General features: G+C 53.9%; 1 protein-coding gene across 1 annotated transcript in view; it reads right to left on the reverse strand.

Moving 5' to 3' along the window:
• Positions 1–20594, reverse strand: part of LOC121151591 (katanin interacting protein) — a 157559-nt gene that overhangs the window by 19020 nt on the left and 117945 nt on the right. Inside the window, exons 15-16 of the mRNA XM_040973166.1 lie at positions 6424–7288; positions 177–938 (exon numbers count right to left, since the gene is read on the reverse strand). Coding sequence (XP_040829100.1) covers positions 177–938; positions 6424–7288 — 1627 coding nt within the window. The remainder of the gene's footprint in view (positions 1–176; positions 939–6423; positions 7289–20594) is intronic.

Below are 20594 nucleotides of genomic sequence, written 5' to 3' on the forward strand. Positions count from 1 at the left end.
ACCCCACTGACACAGGGATTTAGCAGAGGAGCTTGAGTGAGGCTGTGGTTTCAGCCCGCCCATATACCCCAAAAGGTGTGGAGTCCTGTGCGTTGCTGGCCAGCCAGGGAGTTTTTCTTCCCCACCCCTTAGCAGTCAGGGGGCTTCGAGAAAATTCTCGCCAGGTGGACCCGTACCTCCGATCAGCGTTCCCGAGGCCTTGGCGATCTCGCCTTCGAAGATGAGCTGTGTGTCTAGCAGCATGGTGATGTCCCTCACACCACGGAAGGAGTGGATGCGAGACTTGTTGTAGTTCCAGATCCTGATGAGGGCGACTTGGCAAGGGTGTGTGAAGTCGATGGAGATGGAGTGAGACTGGCCAGGTGTGAAAGGGGCCAGCCAGACATGCATGTCATCCTGTGTCCGGTTCACCCCATCAATGAGGTTGGCAACCACGCGGGGGTCTTTCCCATAGGCCGGTAAGATGTTGATATCGGGGGGATCTGCTCGGATGCTGGCGATCTGCACAGGCTCGCCCTGGGAGCTGAAGATCTCGATGCCGTTCAGGCCTACATAGTGTCTGTCCCCCCAGGTGGATGTGATGTTGATGACCAAGTGCTGCCCATAAGGCAAGACAGGGATTTTAAAGTCACCGTCATTGGTGTTGTTGGTGGAGGCAGGGCCAACAGTGCTGGTCTCCGTGCTGTCTGTCATCTCCTGCCCCAGCTGTGGTTCCAGCTGTCCCTTCCCTGGCGGGGTCATGGATGGCTCAACCTGCCGGCTGCCCCTCTGCTGCTGTAGGAACTCATCCAGGATGTCCCCCTGGGACTCTAGGTGTGAGATGCGGCCCCGGTGGGAGTGGTCGAAGGCACTTAGGGAGTTCCAGGACTCATGCAGTGTGTGTTCCTGCTCGCTGCACCACCTTGACCGTGGCGGGGTCCTGGTGGACCAGTTGTCTCCTACAAGAGAGGTCATGGCAGGGGGTGAGGGTGAAGTGTGAAGGCCTGGCAGTGGCACACAGCGAAGTGGGGCTGTCAGCCGCACAGGGCTATGCTCTAGACATGAGGTGTTTATACATGGGTATGCCCATCTCGCTGTGCTGGAGGCCCTGCTGGCTGGCATCTGTTGGGTGGCTCCAGGACTGTTACCACTTTGCGCCACATAGGATGATCCCTGCACAGGGCATGGCCTCAAGTGCCACACTTGACATTGAACTTGGCAAAAAAAAACTCCTCCAAGTATCCTCATCTAGAAGCTGCTTTTACCAATAATAATAATAATAGTAATAATAATAAATAACTAAATAAATTCTCGTGAACAATGACTTCCCTTCCCAAGAAGACAACTGACAGGAAATCCAGGGAAACCTGCACAGTGTAGTGATGACCTCTGCCAGATGTGACTAATGGCAGGAGTGGCACCTGTCGTTGATGTGGTGCCCTGACTCTGTTGAGTCTGCAGAGAGTGTTTTCATGGCAGGTGGAAGGCTCACAGAATGCTGAATGGAGTAAAGGCTGGGATGGGTGACACACAACAGGGTGAGGACAGCGACTGTGACCTGGTGGTACCTGGGAAACCTTGTGCCTGCCCTGTGATTGACATGGATTTCTAAATTTCCTACATGGACGAGGATGCTTTGAGAACATTCCTGGGAAGGCTCATGCGGCAGGCTGGGGGCAGGCTCAGAGGTGATGCCTGGGCAGCCACTGAGGGCTTCTGATGCTGACGGAGCTCGTGCCATGGGTTTCCGCGGGCCAGTGATGGGGAGAGCTGGGGCTGGGCATTTAAGGGCTAACATGCCAGGCCCCTCTGGGCCAGGCTGCAGCACCTGCTGCGGGCGCTGATGGAAGGAGTAGGGGCACTAATGACTTTTTGGCATTGACAAGCAGCCCATGCTTTCATGTTCCGTTGGCCTTAAATGGGTCAGGATCTATAATTTCAAGGACTCGAGCCCATGGGTGTGCCGCCTGGCCTCAACACACACGTTGCATGATTAGGTCACCCCTGTTAAAGACTCGTGTGAGAAGAAGCCAACAACTTCACAGAGCAATGATGATGGTGTAGGGGCTCACGGCCAGTGACACAAAATGGAAATTCTTCATGTCATGAGAGGGTTCCATTAGCTGAGAGAGCTGTCCATAGCTGGACATACAAGGCTGATATACCCTAATCAGCAGGAAGTAATTAAAGAAGATGTAATGAACCTGCACTCCTTGGCAGTTCTTGGATTAAGAACTGGAAATCTCTCAGGTTAGAATGAAATGGGACAAGTGGGTAGTTAGCTTAGAGTCATGAACAGGAAGACACACCTCCCCTGTTCATTGTAAATCTCCCTTGTCCATCAAATGGACCTCTCCCGCAGCCGGGGACCTGGGGGTGGTATCAAACAACCACACCCCTTCCCAGGCACATGTCATCGGGCAACATGGAGGGGCACTCTTCCTGCAGACATAGGATGAGGTGGGAACATCTCTCTCCCTCTTCCTGCAGACACCCTTCCTCTCTCGGCCCACTCCATCCTTCAATATGCCCCACATTGGTCTGTGACCCCTTCGCCCTTTCCATAACCTTTTCAATTAAAAAAAAAAAAAGAAAACATCCTTAGAAAATGTGCCTATCTCCTATTTTCATTCTCCCACCAACCTTTTATAGTCAAGAAACAACAATGAGGGATTATAAATGAGCCGGGCAGATGGCAAGGGAATACGTGTTCCCCTAGGTGGGACGGCTTCCTTAGGGGCAGGGGACGCTGGGCCTGTCCACACAGGCCTGCCACCATGGCCGGCCATTATCCAAGGTTTTGCTTTGGCAAAATGGTGGCTGATGCCTCCCCCTTCCCTTCTTTACTGTGGCACTCCGTTTCCTGCGTGTCTTCTAAGGGGCCCGCGCCCATCAATCACCTCTCCTCCCCAGGGTCTTCCATCATTCCTTCCCCATGACACCTGTTCCCCCTCACTGCTGCCTGCACACGACACATCAATCTTTCCTCCCTAAATGAGAAGAAAGGAACAGGAAGCAGACCCAGTCCCGTGGCTCCAGCTGGCTGGCTGCTGTCCTATTTCCTCCCTCTCCCCGCAGGCACCGTGCCCCCTACAGCATCAAGAGACTCTCTTTACTCCCTGCCACCTGAGCCTGACCCTTTCTCCTGGACACAGTACTCCAACTGTCCTTTGGAGCGCTCCCTTCAGGTCATCCAGACCAGGTGCACACTGGCCTTCCAAGCTGTGCTCCAAGGGACTCTCTCTAAATTGAGCTGGCAGGATGCTGTGTGGGGGGTTGCCAGGGGCTATTCTGCTACACTGTAGTAGGCACAGGGACTTGCCTGAGAATGTAGCCAACATGGGCACAGGTGCTGAGAGACAGAGACCTGATGACAGCCTGCGAGCCAAGGCCCCAGCTGTGTCTGAAGTCAAACCCTGGCTGGCTTCCTGCCCATTGTATTCCGATGTGAATCCCACAATCCCCACAAGCCACCGTTGAAATCGCTTTCTCTGAGTGAAAATTGGCATTGCCCAAGCACCCAGCCTTTGTCCACTGCATACCTGATATCCGAGCAGGTCTCGGCCACTAGCTATGTCCTTGTCTCCCTTCCCCTACTCCCATAGCTTCTGCTCCTTCCTGCTTTCCTACACCATCCTATGCAGCAACGGCTGCTCTCCTCCTATCCCAGCAGCGCCACCATCCAGCCCCTAAGCCCGGGAGTGTCCCAAGGCCTCGGCTCCATCTCTCTGCCCTCCCCCAGTTCTTGACACAGGCAGGTGCAGCTCAGCTTCCTACCTCAGTGTCTGGATTCTCCACCCCAGCTGTAACCTTCCAGTTCCAGTTGCTAGATGTGGCTACTCTGTCACTTCAAGCTCCATACTCCTGACATGATCTCGACAGTAAAGACCATCCACATCGCGCCACAGCCCCAGTGTCCGAGTGGTACCCGCTGATTTCCACAACCTCATCCCACTGCCCCCAGGCCCGTGATCACTCTGTTCCTGCCATGTCTTGGCCTCCAGGTGCCCACCTAGCTGGCTCTTGATCACTCATCTCCTTGGAGAGGCCTTCTCTGGCACCTTGTCCTTGGCACACTGTTGTGCCCAGTGCCCAGCACACACCTGGTATACAGGAATGCTTCATAAATGTCTATTGCTAGAGAGGGCTGGTTAGTAGCACTGCTGTACCCATCACCCCCCTGCCCCTCCCTTACTGAAACAGGCCTGCAGGCAAGGGACTCCCCTCCACCTGTCAGTTCTCTAGCACCTGTCTTCTTGCCTCCTCTCTCTCCTGGTCTGCTGTTAAAAGACCCTAGGAGTTCTTCCGGCCTCTCCTTCCAGGCACGTGTCCTAACAGCTGGCACAGGGAGCTCCCCATCTGGGCTGTGCAGACTTACGCCGCTGGCGTGATCTCATTTCACCTGACTGGAGGCATCGGCCTGGGCTGGTTTGCAGGTGCTTTAAGAGATGGCAGTAAATGTCAGGCAGCAGGGACCGGGCCTGGGCAGGGAGGGGACACCAGCCAGACAGGGGAACTTGGCATCTGTTCTGCATCCACTTTCTGACTTGCTCTCCCTGCCCTGTGCCCTCAGGGTTTCGATGCGGAGGAAGCAGGAGTGACTGCTGCCTGGGACCCCACTAGTCTCTCCGCCGCCCCATCACACTAGCACTCCCCAGCACACTAGACTTCTCTCCCTGGAAGTTGAGAAGCTGATGGGATCACTGCTTGTCTGGGGCTGCTGTGGTGCCTTCCTTAATCCGGACAGATGGCAGAAAGTGGCTGCATTACTCTGCAGGCAGCCAGGTTAGGGGGAGGTGGGAGCCAAGATTCCAGAACACTCCGGGCCTGAGAAGAACACCAACTACGAAGCTTTGCCCTAGAGTGTCTGGAATGCCAACGGCACCACTGGGAGGCTCCCAGTATTGCTACCAAAACAGGAAGAGCACACCAAGGGCTACTCCTGTATCCCTGGGAACTGTCCTGCAGCCTTTGCTGACTGGACAAGGAACGCACACCTGATCCAAGTGGACCAGTTAGCTTCCTGCCCCGAGACTCTGCCACTGGTTGCTGGACCTGGAGAGCCCAGATGTAGTCACGCTAAGGGCTCTGGGGTTGTCTCCTGCCATGTGAACAGAGCAGAGGAAGCTGATGTGGGTTAGGGAGGGGAAGGGGAGGAAGTGGCAGTGCACCCACAGAGAAGCAGAGGCCAGCTTTCAGGGTCCTCCCTCAGTCCAGGATAAGTGTCCACGCTCCCTGCCTTTGGGTTGGGGTGCCCTCTGAGATCAGAGGCCCATTCTTGTTCCTCTGGGCTGATGAGATGGCATTCTCCTGCCATCGACTGCCCCTAGGGGAGATCCTTCGGGGACACGGATGTGATTATGATGGCTGTTCTGTGAGACACAGGAGCCTGGGACTCTTGCAGTGACAGTGTCACCACTGCAGTCCCAGGGAAGGGTTCTGAGGCTCACTGGTCCCATCTGCATGCCAGGAGGGCTTGCCCTGTGCTGGGTCCACAGGGCATGGCTATGGGCTTTGGCTCTGGGTAACGGGGAACTCAACATTTCTAAGCAATTGACTTTTTTTTCTTTTTTTTTTTTTTAGCATGACCAGCTTAATAAAGCATGGAATCTCTGGGGCTCGGCTCTTAATATGCCATTAAGCCAAGCAGGGAAATGCCTGGAAAGAGAAATTAAAGTGAGACAAGGTCTTGTGAACTTGGGCAAAGTTACAGGTATGTTGATCATCTTGAAACCTCCCAGCTCTGCACATGTCTGGTTCACAGGAAGGCTCAAAATAACCTGGCTCTCCCAGGGCACCGGGGATAGTTGGGGGAGCATGGATTCTGGAGCTGCACTGTCTGGGGCTCAGATCCCGCTGTAGCCATTACTGGCTACCTGCCTTCCAAGCTTCCTGATGGTTCTCTGCCAGTCTGCTTTTCTCCTTGACAGTCCATCTCAGTGTCAGAGCTCAGCTGGGGTTTAGGCAGCAGGACTGAGTGAGATTGTAAAGCTTCATCCTGATGTTTGAGAGCCTGGCTCGGGCGTCCTCAGTGGCTGACATATCAGGGGTCTGGACACCTACTACACACTTGCTAATAGATGCCAATGTGACTCATTATGAACATGAGCATCAGGGGTGGGTGATGCCCTCATTCCATAGCAGAACTCTGGTTCAAGTCCTGGCTGTTCTGCTTCCCATCTAGCTTCTGTCAGGGGCAAAATATCAACAGCTAGTAAGAGAGAGCCATGGATTGGTGAAAGGACAGATCTCGGTCACGCTCTTGAGCAGTTTAACAGGCAAAGTGTGTCCTGCCCACTTCACTTACTTCCTGCCACCTCTCTGGCCCCTGAAATGGACAGTTGGTGCCCCGCCTCCTTCACTACAGCTGAAGAATCCTGCGCAGGGAGCTTCAATGGCTCAGTGCCATCAAGAGGCACTGTGGGTGCTTGTTGGAGAGCTTACCTCTGCCTGCTAGCTGCCCGTCGCCATGACTACTGCAGAGCAGCGTCTCCTTCCTGGTGCTCCTCCTCCCGCTGGCGGGCCGCTCCCTGGTCGGGTGCTGGCTGAAGAGGTCGAAGTCATCACTGCAGATCTTGGGGACCAATGACTGGAGCCTGTCTCCAGCGATGGTGCTCCAGCTGGTCACCCGCCCTAGCTGGGGCTGGGGGCCTCCATCTTTGGCCTTGGGCTCTCTGGGCTCCTCGCTGATGCCACTGTCCGCTGTCCAGTCTGGCGCCTTCTCAGGACCTAGCCACAAGGGCTTGGGTTTCCTGCCCCTCCCGGCAGCAGCAGCAGGGGCAGGAGAAGGCAGTAACCAGGGCGGGGTTTTCCCCAGTGGCTGGGGGATTTTGCTGCCCGTGAAGTTCTCTAATTGTTGGCTCAGAGAAAGTTCTGTACCTGGGGGAGGGCCTTGCCCAGGTGGAGTGGGGGCGGGGGAGCTGGGGCTGTCACTCACTATGGCGGAGGCTGCCGAAGACTCTTCCCCCGACGTGGGCAGATGGTCCTTCCAGCAATCAGAGGGTTTTGGTCTTTTGCTAACAAAATCACCTTGGGAAGCTGTTGTCACCTCGATGCCTGCTGCAGCTGGTTGTGGGTGGTGGATGCAGAGATCTTGGTCCCCTGCCATGGCACTGGCCAGATCTGGGGCATCTGTGCTTTTGGGATCCTCCATGGTGTTCCCTGCCCTCTTGCTCTGCTCAGCCTTCGGGTTGACCAGGATGCTCTGTGGGCCAGCCGGGGTCTCGCCACCTCCTTTGTCTAACTGGCCATCGAAGATGAGGTTCTCGTTGACATAAAGCTTCACGTTCTTGGCACCGATGTCAAGGTCCTGGGAACACAGCATTTTGACAGAATGAACATGGTGGCCTCACACGGATGTGTCATATCATGGAAGGAGGGGAAAAAAAAAGAAAGAAGGGAAATGCGAGAGATGTGAGCTTTATTAAAACCACGGCACTGGGGATGTTAAATAAGGCTTGGTCTCATTTCTATGCCAACCGCTAACCACTCCATTAATCAAAGGGCTCGTGCAGAGAGGCGGACTCAGTGGCGGCCTGGGCCACCGCTGCCTCCTGTTGGGACACCTCTGATGGCCTGCTAACGGCTCTGCCTGCTTGCCACCACAGCTTCCACCTCGGCTTCCTGCTGCCACCAGGGTCATCTTTTGCCTTGTCACTGTTCTTGTTGAAATCTTGTGCCCCCTCCCTGCTCCCCCTTCGCCCAGAGCAGCATTCTTCCAAGGAGAGCTCCTGGGACACCTGTGTCAGAAAAGCCTGGGGTGCACCACACATACAGTATGAACCCCCCACCCAGCTTCCTGCATGTCCTGTCTGTGAACCCCAAAAAGGGAGCCTTGAGCACAGGTGACTGATCCCACCAGGGAGAAGGAAGGCCAAGGGCAAAAAGTCTCAAATGTGTTTTTATTTCATTCTGAACTTGAGGACACACACACACACGAAGAAAGAGAGGATGTGGGGTTCATATTTTCCCCATTTTTTAAAAGATGTATTTATATATTTGAAAGAGTTCTACAGAGAGAAGAGACAGACAGAGGGAGAGGCAGAAGAAAGATCTTCCATCTGCTGCTTGACTCCCCAAATTCCAGCTATTGCCAAATTCAGCACCTAGCTGAATAGTGGAACAATTATTATTATTATTATTATTAATTTGAAAGAAAGGATGACAGAGAGTGAGGGAGAGACAGACAGAGCATTTCTGTCTGCTCATTCGATCCTCAAAGGGCTGCAATGACCAGGGCTGGGCCAGAGGAGCCCAGAACTCTATGCAGATGTCCCACAAGAGTGGCCAGGGTCCAGGTAGTTGGCCACCTTCCTCTGCTTTCCCAGGTGCATTCGCAGGGAGCTGGGTCAGAAGCAGAGCAGCCAGGACTTGAACCAGTGCCCCACCAGCTTCTCAAGCTGCAGCTAGTTAACCTGCTGTATGCTGCTATGCGGGTATCCGGTGGAACCATTTCTAAGCTTAGAAAGGATTGGATTTGGCCAAAATGAATTTGGAATTCTGTTTGGGGCATGTGGAGGCTGAGTTCCCAGAAGGTAAAGGGGGAAAACCCTTGTAAGCCACAGGATGTGCAGGTGGATTGGGATTCCATGTCTTATGGGAAGGGATCTTCAGGAGAGGAGACCCTGTACCCCAATCAAGCCTTGGTCCTTAAAGTGGGTCCCCTTAGCTTGCCTCCAACCACAGCTATGTCTAAGTTGGGAGAGTCTTGACACGGTGATGCTCCAGCTACGGAGACCCATTCTCTGCTGCTTTCCCAGGCATATTAGCAGGGAACTGGATTAGAAGTGGAGCAGCTGGGACTCACAGCTGGGGTCACAGGCAGTAGCTTCACTCACCATGCCACAATGCCAGCACCCCTTGGCTTTGACTTCTGATCTGCTCTTGGCATCTGGGATTCCCAGAGATGTCCACTGTGTACTGACCATCCCTCTTAGCCATCCTACAAGCGGGTGAGCAAGCTCTGAGAGAACACCGAGCCCCGGGAGTTAGAGAGGTTTCAATCTAGCACCGAGGCTGGGAGCCCCCAGGAAGCTGGCTTCAATCACTCAATTGTGGGACCGCAGGCTACTATTTGCTGGTTGTCAGAAAAGTCGATTCTCAAAGCGCTCTTTTACATGTTTATATGGATGTGTTCTCTGTGGAACGCAGACACACAGCAAGGTGTGAATTAATCAGCAAATAGCTATTTGGGAAGGACAGTGCAAGGCGGCTCTCAATGGCTGGTTCTGCCAAATTACCACCAGGGAAACAGCTGGCGAGATGGCCACACTCTCTCCAAAAGAGGTGGTGGGAGGTGATCATCCCAGCTCTGCTAAGGGGGTGCCCGCCTCACCAGCCCTGTCAGCTCCTTCCCAGCGACAGCGGAGAGCACTGTCTGACCTCAGCCATCTGCTGGCTGCTCAGCCCTCACCACTCTGGCTGGCTGGCTTGGAGGGCACTGACAGAGGAAGATGCAAGAAAGGAGTGGAAATGGAAGGAGGCAGGGCCCCTGGGGTGAGGAGCTACATTAATGTCTCTCATGCTCTGCAGGCCAGGCAGAGTCACCTGTTGGCGTGAGTCTGATCCAAGGGTCACCAGAGTTGGGGGGCTTCCTTGTGGAGGTAGGGAACAGGTAAGAGTCACCCCTCTGGATATCCCAAGTTTGAAAAAAAAAAAATCAAGGACTGCAAAGTTCCACGCTATAGCACCAGAAGAGACTCATCGAAATGTTCGCCGGTGGCCCAAATGATGGAGGAAGAAACTGGAGGAGGTCACAGAGTGGGGGTGTGGTGAGCTGCCCTGGCTGGCACAGCAATCAAGCTAGGCCCTGAGAGCTGCGCCTTGGCTTTGGCTCTTGCTAGCCTGGCCACTGGCAGAGTAACCTGCAAGTTCCCCCCCCCTTTTTTTTTTTAAATTAAGTCCCTGTGGGCCAGGTGTCTCCCATGCTTGTCTCAGCTCCCTCCTCTTCCCCAGAAGTGATCACTGTGGGCGTCTTGCCCGGCCTGGGCAGGTGCTTGTCCTTCTAGACCATTCTGTGCTGTGTGTGTGTGTGTGTGTGTGTACGCGCATGCAAGCTCTTGTCCTTCCAGACCTTTCTAAGTCCCTTGGTAGCTGTGGGAGATGCGTTCCAGGACTCCTATGAACATCGAACTCTGCAGCTGCTCAAGTCCCTCTGGTGAAACAGGGTTGTATTTGCATATAACCTTAACACATCCTTCTGCATACTGGAACTTGTCTCTAGATGACTTCCAATAGCCCACACAAGGTGGGTGCTGTGTGGACTGTGGTTTTACTGTGCTAGGGAGTAACCACAAGGAAGCAAGTCTGTACAGGTTCAGTGTGGATGCAACTTTAAAAAACAAGGTAGGTATTTCTATTTATTTGAAAGGTAGAGCAACAGAACACAGGAGGGAAAAACAGAGAGATCTTTCATTTGCTGGCTCACTGCCCAGATACCTACAAGTCAGGGCTGGGTCAGGCCAAAGCCAGCAGGCCAGGACTCCATGTGGGTCTCCCACCCGGGTGCCAGGGGACCATGCACTGGAGCCATCACTCGCTGCCTCCCAGATGGCAATAGCAGGAAGCTGGACCTGAAGCAGGGCAGCAGGGACTCAAACCAGCCCTTCAAGATGGGATGCAGATGGTCCAAGCAGTGTGTTCAATCCGCTGTATACTACAAAGCCTGTTCCTGGATGTTGTTTTAAGAAAAAAATGTTTCCAGCTTGTGACTGGCTGGATCTGCAGGTGTGGAACCCACAAGGATAGAACCTGCAGATCTGGGGGCCACTGATTCCGTGTCCACAAGAATGGGGAGGGTTGCTGCCCCTTGAGGGTCATCCTGGAAGCTATTGAAGCCCATATCAGTACCATGGAGGAGACAGCACAGAGGACCTACAGGTTCATGACACCAGGGGTCCCTCCAGAAAGCTCTGTATGAGGGCTGTCCTAAGCAAGGGATCCCAGCGGGGTGGGGCTGGTGATGTGGTGGGTGAGCGGCCACAAGGGACTCCCACAGCTCCCACTGCAGAGCCAGTTTTAGACCTGGCTACCCTTCTTGTGACTCAGCTCGCTGCTAATGCATCCTGGGGGTGGCAGTGGATGGCTCAACTGCCTGCCACCAGTGGGTGGGAGACTCACACGGAGTTCCAGGCTCATGGCTTCAACCTGGCTCAGCCCTGGTATTACAGGCAACTGGGCGAGAGTGAATCAGTGCATGGAAGATCTGTGTGTGTGACCTTCTCTTTCAAGTAGAAGAAAATAAATAAGTACGTTTTTCAGGAACCAGCTTGCTTTCTCCTGTCCATTAACCACGGCTTTTAATCCAGGCTGCTTCCTCCTTTGCCCTGATTTCAGAAGGTGCAGGGTGAGACTCCGCCCTGCTGTTGTCTACCCTTTCTCTTTGGAGCCACATGTGTGTCCCAGGGTCCTTGTCTTCCTTGTGACTGCAGTTGCAATGATACCTTCCATCACTGCTGCCTCAACCGCCTTTCACAGCGGATTAGGACACTGGGAAACTCCAGGCTGGTGTGTGGTCACGCCTCTCCCCTGCAGCTGATGAGAACCAGGCTTGTCATACTTTTTTTTTATGCAACAAAATTAATATTGTTTCAATCTAAGTAATGTAATTGACTTGGCAAGGCCACCTCCCTCACTGGCTCTGGCGTGGCAGGGACACGTCTCTCCCAATGAACACACCGATTGCTCAGCCAAGATGAATGGCAGTGGTGGTGCTGGGTGGCGTGACAACAGACACAGCCACATGGGGAGGGGGCCTTGGCGCTCTCCTGGGGCTGGACACCTGCCTTCAGCACCACCTGAAACAGGAACTCGGGGAGCAGAGCACCAGTTGGGCCCAGACTGCCAAATGCTTTAAGTCCAGCCAGATGTGCACAGCTGTGTGGGCCAGGACTGAAGGCATTCCATACTGTGTGAGTTATGGCTCTTTGCAGAGATGAGCTGATTCCAGAATGGGAGGCAGCCAGGGGCTCTGCAGAGATGGCAAGAGGCCTCAGGCTGGGCTCCTGACCATTGGCTTAGCAGGGCTGTGAAAGCCTTTGCGGAGTGAGCAGCTGCCTCCCAGGGAGCTGGCAGCCCTTCTTTTTCAGTCCTTTTTCAGAGGATCATCTGAGGGCGATCCTCCAGGAGATGCGGGCATTCTCTGCCTCCCTGAACTCGAGTGGAGTCCAAAAAGGTTGTTCTCTGGGCTACCAGACCTTGGCTGAGCAGCCAACCTGGATCCCTGCACCTGCAACAGGGCCAAGGGTCCCCATGTGTGTGCCTATCCTTGTCATGCTGTGAGGCGGTCAAGGACAAGGAGTGAGTCTGTTGCTGTCCATCTGGAGGTCTGGCTCTGGTGACTGGATGCTCCCCTTCCCTTTGTGTGCTGGAACCCGTGAGATTTCCAGGAGTTCTGGGCTTGCTTGGACGTGAGCAGAGGGTTGAGGGAGGACCTATGGCCATGTACATGTCCTTTGCTCAGAAGCCTACGGAGAACCATTCTGCATGATGCAGGAACTCAGCTTCCTTCAGAGGGCAGGAGGTGGTGGTGATGGGACCGCATGGCCTTTACCAAGGCCATCCCCCAGCCAATGTCACAGCCTCCGAGGCTGACAGACGTGCATGGGGCCTGACAGCTGGGATCACACACCTTTGGCTCAATCCCTGCTGGCCTGATCCTGCAAGGCTCTTAGCAATGGGAACATCACTTGTCAGGATTTATGCACTTGTCAGGATTTATGCACATGTTCTTACAATACAATTTCTGGTCATACTGGAAAATTGGGGCCAGGGGGCAACATAGGGCCAGGGTTCAAGTGCTGAGTCATGGCTGACCCCAGCTAGCCACGGCTTCTCTCTATAGTACAGCAGGGCCTTGAGGAAGCCACATGATCACCAGTAAACCACCCTGCTTTATGTACCAGATTGTAAACTGCCATACCCCTCCTCCCCTCCCAGGATTGCTGTGCAGAACAAATGAGCTGGTATATGATGCAAGTGCTTTGGATACCACCTGTCCCATGATACATGCTCACAGAACCATCATGCCTTGCACCTGGATATAAGCACCTGCCGAGGGCCTGGCGTGATAGCTAGCATAGTGGTCAAAGTCCTCGCCTTGCACACGCCGGGATCCCATTTGGTCGCTGGTTTCTAATCCCATCGGCCCTGCTTTCCATCCAGCTCCCGGCTTGTGACCTGGGAAGGAAGTAGAGGATGGCCCAAAGCCTTGGGATCCTGCACCCGTGTGAGAGACCCGGAAGAGCTCCTGCCTCCTGGCTTCAGATTGGCTTAGCTCCAGCTGTTGCGGCCACTTGGGGAGTGAACCATCAGATAGAAGAGCTTCCTCTCTGATCTCCTCCTCTCCGTACATCCGCCTTTCCAATAAAAAATAAATAAATCTTAAAAAAAAAAACCTGCTGAGATTATCTGCTTAGGGGTAACATGGTGGTCTAGGGATGTGCCATTCCTGTAAGGCCGGGTGCAGGGATCATGCTCCTGGCACAGGCTCACAGCAGGCCCAAAATGAATGTCATCCACACTGTGTGGGATGTAGTTGGTTTTTTTTTTTTTCTTGCTCCTTTAGGATTAGCCTCTGCAAGATCTGAGCATGCGTGCTAGGCTTGCAATATTCAAGTCCACTCGATACTATATATAGAGAGAGGACCGTCAGGGTCCTGGCCTCAGTGGCAGGCAAAGGAAGCAAGTGAAGCTCCTTTCCTCTCTGAGTTTGGAGGGGGCTGTGAACTACGTGCTATGGGGGGGGGGTCTCTGAGTGCGGGCATCTGTGGGGTACAGAACACATGCCCACAAGTCTGGGGTGCAGGGGCCACTGGGCTCCAGCCAGGCGATGCATGGCGGGAATGTAACCAGTTCTTCACTAGCCAATTTCCCGATGCTGTCAAACAATGCCCAAGACATAAAACACTGCAAGGATCAAACAGAATCTATCTTCCCAGGGACACCAACTTGTGACAGCAGAGGTTTGGGACACTGCTAGGACACCCTAGGGAAACCAGTAGAAGTGGCCCAGGACAGCCTGGGGGTGGGGGAGACTTGCATAGCCTCGAAGATTCCGAAGGCAGGATGTGTAACAATGATGAGCCAAGCATTCTGGGCATGGGCACGGAACAGGTTGAGACAGTGAAGAGACAAGAGCTTTATGGGACCAGAGAGAGAGAGAGGTGAAAGCTGAGTGGCAATGGGAGAGCCAGAGGGCCAGATCTGGGGATCCTGGAGTGCAGGGGGTCACTGGAGTGCAGGTGAATATTGCACATGGGAGAGTTGATGTGGTACTTCAGACCACCAGGCTCTGGGTTAGGGAGGCAGGTGGGAGGGATGCTGGCTGTGGTACCAGGACTCAGCCTCAGCAGAGCTCCCAGGTGGGAACGTGGCTGGTACTGCCAGCTCTTCCAGGCTCTCGAGAAAAAGAAAAAAAAAATTGGCAGTGAGTTCAAAGAATCCTGGAAAACACCATGGAAGCCAGCTGCAGACTGCTGCCTGAGGTCTGCCCCAATGCAGCCCTGCGGGCCCGGCTTCCTTCCTAAGATGCCCCTTGGCAGCAGGTGCTGATGGGCGATGGCAGTGACCCGGGGCTGCTTCCCTGAGATAGTCTGTGGCTTCAGGCCCCTGGTTCATTTCAGCTCTGCATGACCTGGCTGAACCATGGCCCACTGATGTTCTCCACCCCTTGACCCCCGGCAGATCTGGGATTCACCTTACTGCCCCAGGCCTGCGGCTGGGCATTCCTGAGGAGCCCTCCTCTGCTCAGGCATCCGCCTGGCCCAGCTGTGGCCTGCCTGTGGCCTGTACAGCACACGGGTCCATCTCCTACCTGGCCATCCACCTGTGCACTCAGCCTTGCAGAGAGGTGTCACCGACGGTTGCAGCATGGACCCCTGGTGGGACCCTCTCTCTAAAGCCCAGTGCCTTTGCCTCTTCTCCCCTGAACCCTGCTGGCAGGGGGACTGTGGGTGCATTCATGGCCACGTGCCTATTTCTGGGTGTGGCTGCTGCCCATAATTCCCACTGCCACAGCCTAGTCACCAGACAGCAACTTCTGGAAACAACAGCTGAGGAGGCCTGAGGTCAATACCCCAGGAAGCTGCCCCATGACTTGGGGCCAGTTTCCTGGCCCTCGGGCACCTGGCTAAATCCCCATCAGGCTGCCTGGACTCAGATGACCATGTGATGGTCATATCCATCTTCAAAGTCATTGCCATGCTTGCTCTTGGTTTATCTCCTGATACAGATCAAATGACTAAAAAACAAACAATCCGATCTTTGAGCCAATTAGGGCTGTCTCATATCCACATGGAGTGGGTATTAAATAAGCAAAATAACAATTGTCAGGAATCATAGTGATGCCAGGTTTACAGAAAAGCAAGAGAGCTCACACTGGAGACTCATGTGATGTACTTAGGAGGCAAATGGGATCCTAGCTACAATTTACCTTCAACCATTTCAGGGGACAAATGGAACAAGAATAGCAGGAGATGCTCGTAATTGCTGCAACTAGTGATGGAAGCTTGGGTCACTGCTGAATGAATCGCTTCACTTTCACATTTGATTGAAAATTCCCTCCCAGGCAAAGGCTCTGTCAGATATGCAAATGTCTCCATTACATGATGTGTGTGCACCTGCTGTCTCCAGCCTTGACCTTCAGCCTCTGTGCTGGACTCTCCGATCCTGTCACTCGTTCTCCCACTCAGTAGACGAGACTCCTGTGCAGTGACATCCAGTAACTTGCCCCAAAGGGGAGCTGTAGGGGGAGACTGCTCTGAACACCCTATTCCACCTCTCTCTGAATTAAGACTTAACCCTTGGAGACCCCCCATGACGTGGGCTCCGCCTCTCTCTCTGGGACCTCCCCTTACACTCCTTTGCCACTGATTCCAAGTCTGTCCTGGATATGGCCGGCGCGAGCAAGGCTCCCTGTCTCAGGGCCTCTCTCCAGCCCTGGTCCATCAGAGATGCTCTCCTCCGATTCAGCGGAGGCCTTTGCCTGCCGCACCCTCTTCTCCCTGTGCCCCTTGCTCACTGTCCTGTTTTGGTATCACAGAAACACTTAGCACTAACGGAAATGTCCTTATCTGTTGGCACCCTGATTTTTCATCCCTCATCCATCAGAACACCGGGCTGGGTAGACCAGACCTTGTCTATGTGCCCACCACTGTGTCCTGTGAGCACAGAGAACTGTGTGGCCCAATATGCAATCAAGCAGGATGGCTTAAATTACAATCGGTTGGAGAATTCAAACCAGTCTGAAATGTTGCTTTTTCACGTGTACTGGCCCCACTTCAAGTCCTCAGTGGCCACTTGCTACTTGGACAAGACACCCACAGAACCTTCTGGTGGGCAGTGGTGCCCAAGAACACATGACCTATCACAAAAACACACACTGGGAAGATGGCACTATTCATTTGTTCACTCAAAATAGAATGAGCACCCTGGGTACTCAGCCTGCCTGGGCCCTCTCTGCTGTGCCCACTCCCCCACTGATGGTCACAACCAGGGAAGAAGTGGCTTTGCCTGAGATGGTTGCTGGTGACCAGGGCAGCAGTGTGTCAGTTGTTACGGAGGGGCAGTCTCCAGCAGCTGACACCTATCCCAGGACTGTCGTGGCAGGTGGGTGCAGGCCCAGCTTTTGGGTTTCTTATGAAAGAACAGTCAAGTAGGGTCAGGGGTCATCAGGGCAGTGTTCTGGAAGGATTGCTTGTGCAAGAGCCTTGTTCAGGTACAGTTAGTGTGGGCTGTCAGCAGCCACAGCGGGGAGACGATCTGTACCCTGTTCCCAACCAGTGCTAAGCATAAGCCGCCAGGCCTCACTCCCTCTCCCTGGCCCTGGCCCTGTCCCACCCTGTGGCTGGGCGACAGGGTACATCCCAGGAGGGCCACACGTGTCAGCACGTCCTCCTCCGGAGCCAGAGGCACACTTCCTAGAGGAGCTGGAAGGAAGATTCCAGAGTCATCTTGAGATTGCACTTCCGGCAGCCATTTCCCATCTAAGTTGGTTCCTTCCTCTAGCAAGTAGGGGCCAGCACTTGGTCAGTGGTTGGGTCTCATGTGGAGGAGTCACCAAGTGTGCACTTGACACCCACAAGCCTGTGAGCCCAACACCCACAGTGGTTGACACATGGCAGCTATCACATGGACAGGGCGCTGCGTGCCACCTTCTGCGTCACAGCTGTGCACAGGGTGTGGCCTCTTTTCCCCATGTCCCCGCCCCCCCAACAGTGCCTCTTCTGGGCTAGCCCATGGGTCCCAGGTCACCCTAGTGATGGGAAGGGAGCCCAGCCCATAAACGGAAGCCTGAGCATTTCCTAGGTAGCCTGTTTCCCAATAAGAGGTGCCCCTCTTTCTAGAAGTTTCTTCCCTTACGTGCAAAATAAACCTGTGTCGGATTAACTCTTCACATTGAACTTATCCTCCTTGGATTCCCAAACACAAAGTGTAGTCTTAACAAGCTGTGTCTCTGAGGTCGAGCCCAGTTTCCTATAAACTCTGTGTTTTATCTCCTCGGAAACACACACGGTAATAGCATTCTCTGGAGATTATTAAATCAAACCGACTTGCAGCCACATTTGTTTGTGCTTTGCGGCCCTTGGCAAATTTTGGCAACAGATGGCTGTGTGTGATGCGGGCAGTGGCCGGCAGGCGCCACACTCAGCCCCACGGGTCCTGAGACTTCAGCACTCCAGCCCCATGGCCACCAGTTCCCTGGCATTCTGCAAACGCTGGGTGTCCTGAGTTCCTGCAGGGTTCTGGGCCTGGCTCCTGTTTGGTATTCTGTACACGCAAGGCAGGCTGAACTGAGGTTAAAGAAGAAAGGCAGACTTTGGTCAAAAGGGATGAAGCTTATCTTCTTTGTAATCCAGCACACAGAATCTGCTTTCCTTGGCCTGCGATTCACGTTCAATGGCGGGGCCAAGCTGTGGGGCACGGGCTCGGCAGCTGGCATCGTTTCATCACGCCTTCTGGAAGGTGCTGAGGTCCACCTGCCAGAAAGTGCCGGAAGCAGAGGGGAGGAAGTGCATTCCCATAGCCCCTGAGATGCCTGGCCGGAGCTGAGAAAGGGGAGGTTGCAGTGTCATGCTGAATGGGACAACCTCACTTGTGGCAGCAGCCTGGCTTTCTTTTTTTTTTCAAATGCAAACTTCAGATGCTTGTTAAAAAGGTCCTGGCGCTGTGGTGCAGCGTGTTAAACCAGTACCTGTGATGCGAGCATCTTGTATGAGCACTGGTTCAAGTCCCGGCTGCTTCATTTCTGATCCGGCTCCCTGCTAATGTTCCTAGGAAAACAATGGATAATAGCCCAAGAACTTGGGCCTCTGCAGCCCATGTGGGAGACCAGGATGGAATTCTTGTCTCCTGGCTTCAGCATGGGCCAGCTGTGGCCGCTGTGGCTATTCAGAGAGAGAATCAGTAAATGGAATCTTTCTCTTTAACTGCCTTTTAAATAAATAAATCCTTTTTTTAAAAAAAAAAATCCTCAAAACAGAGATCAGAGAAAGTTTCCCATCATTTGCCTGTAGTGTGTGAACAGAGCTGGCTGGGACCGTCTGCCATGCTGGTTTCCAGCCCCACAGTGGACAGGGGCTCAGGATGCGTTTATCAGGGAGGTGGGTCATCGGGCAAGTGTGTGGCAGAATGAGCAGGAAGAAGGCCAGGAGGGAGAGCAGCAGGGCTGCTTCCTGGCCAGCTCCATCTCTAGCCTGCTGTGTGTCTCATGCAAACTGCCCAGCCTCTCGTATCTTCTCACCTGGATGTCAATACCTGCATATGGGCTATTGGGAGCTCTGGCTCATTCATTCGCACAACAACCACCTGTTGGTCCTGCTTGCCAGGTGTGCCCAGCACTGCGAGGGAGGAGGAAACCTGCTCACCAGGGCCAGAGGTCGGGGTTTCCCAGGCACTGGGAGTTGAGAGGGGCCAAGGATGAGGCATGATTGCCATGGCGTGTGGCACAGAACAATGGCAGCTGGCCCCCTGCAGGGCGCTGGGAACATGGGGCAGGAGCTGCCAGGAGAGAGGGGCCAGTGGTGGGCAACCTCTGGGACTTGATTTTGATGTTCCGGGTCAAGGGGCGCCTCTGAGGGTCTGAGTCAGGAGAGGATGTGCACTCAGACCCATCTGACGGCTGCTGGAGTGAGAAGGGAGCCTGGGCCAGGGCTGGGGAGGACGACAGAGAGGCCTGCTCCTTGCATATCTCTATGCTTTGCTTTCTTTCTTTAAACATTTATTAATTTATTATCGGAAAGGCAGATTTTTCAGAGAGAGGAGAGATGGGAGAGAGGGCTTTTACCTGCTAGTTTGTACCCTAAGTGTCCACAACAGCTAGAGTTGAATTGATTCAAAGCTTGTGGCCAGGAACTGCCTCTAGGTCTACCACATGCGTGCAGGGGTTGAAAGACCTAAGCCATCCTTGGCTGCTTTCCCCAGCTATAAGCAGGAAGCTGGGTCAGAGGTGGAGCAGCTGGAACTAGAACTGGCGTCCATATGGGATGCCAGCGCAGCAGGCGGATGCTTAGCTTACTACGCCAGCTGCTGGCCCCACCTATGCTTTTGCACATGCTTTTCTCACCGCCTGGGCTGCGCTTCCTCCCTCTCTGCCTCAGCTGGCTGCCGCAGTCTCTGTGCACGACAGCCAGCCAGCAGACTGGTGTGTTCCTTCAAGAACCTTCCTGATCGTCTCCTGCTGGGACGACTTCACTGTAGTTTGGGGTGGGCCGGTTCCAGCTGAAAGATGAGTTTTGCTAACTTGAAGAGTGTCTGGAGGGAATTTAAATTAGCTGTGGATATTTACAAACAGGAAGGCTCATAGCAAAAGTCCAATTTCAGCTACCTCAGAATACTGGGAAGACAAAAGAAAAGGAGGGGATACTTGGCTTTTGAGTTCCTGCGTCTATACCGGAGATCCTCTACCTCTGCTCAGCTTCCTGCTGACACACACCCTGGGAGGCAGCAGGCTGGGGGACTCCAACCTCGGGGTCCCTGCCACCCTTGGGGGAGACCTGGATCCAATTCTAGGTTCTGGCGTCACCCAGCCCTTTCGCTGAGAGCATCTTGAGGTATGAATCAGTGGATGGGAGATCTCTGTTGGACAGTCCCTTTCATTTCCAAGAAAATGAACAACAACAACAAAACAGTGGTTACATGGTAACCACTCAGTGAAGGCAGAACATGCCTTTCTCTACCCCGGGGGAACGGGCTTGCCAGTTGTGCCCCAGTCCCCACCACTCCCTCTTGTCTACAACACTGAGGATGAGCGCCAACTCCTGCTTACCACCTCATTTGCACTATTGCTTTCCATATAGGAGAGGGGGACGTATGATGATTCTTGTCCTTGTGTCCATCACTGACAGAGGACGTGGGGTTGCCTGAGAGACCCCCTGTATTCTTCACTCACTGGGTTACCTGCGGGATCCAGCTGACTTTCCCCTGCATTTGCCTTTGGTCAAGTCCGTCACCACAGTGCATATGTTGCAGGGGCACCCATTGTGACCTGAAGCAGAGTCAAAGTGCAGAGCATTTGGCTAACCTAACCCACAGCAGCACAGTGCTATTTCCCCTCAGGATGGCAGGGTTGATGGTGGACTGTGGCTCCCACCGCCGCCCAGCATCACAGGAGAAGGAAT

The sequence above is a fragment of the Ochotona curzoniae genome, unplaced genomic scaffold (assembly GCF_017591425.1).
Source record: "Ochotona curzoniae isolate NIBS_2020 unplaced genomic scaffold, NIBS_Ocur_1.0 contig_2321, whole genome shotgun sequence".
NCBI classification, from domain to species: Eukaryota; Metazoa; Chordata; class Mammalia; order Lagomorpha; family Ochotonidae; genus Ochotona; species Ochotona curzoniae.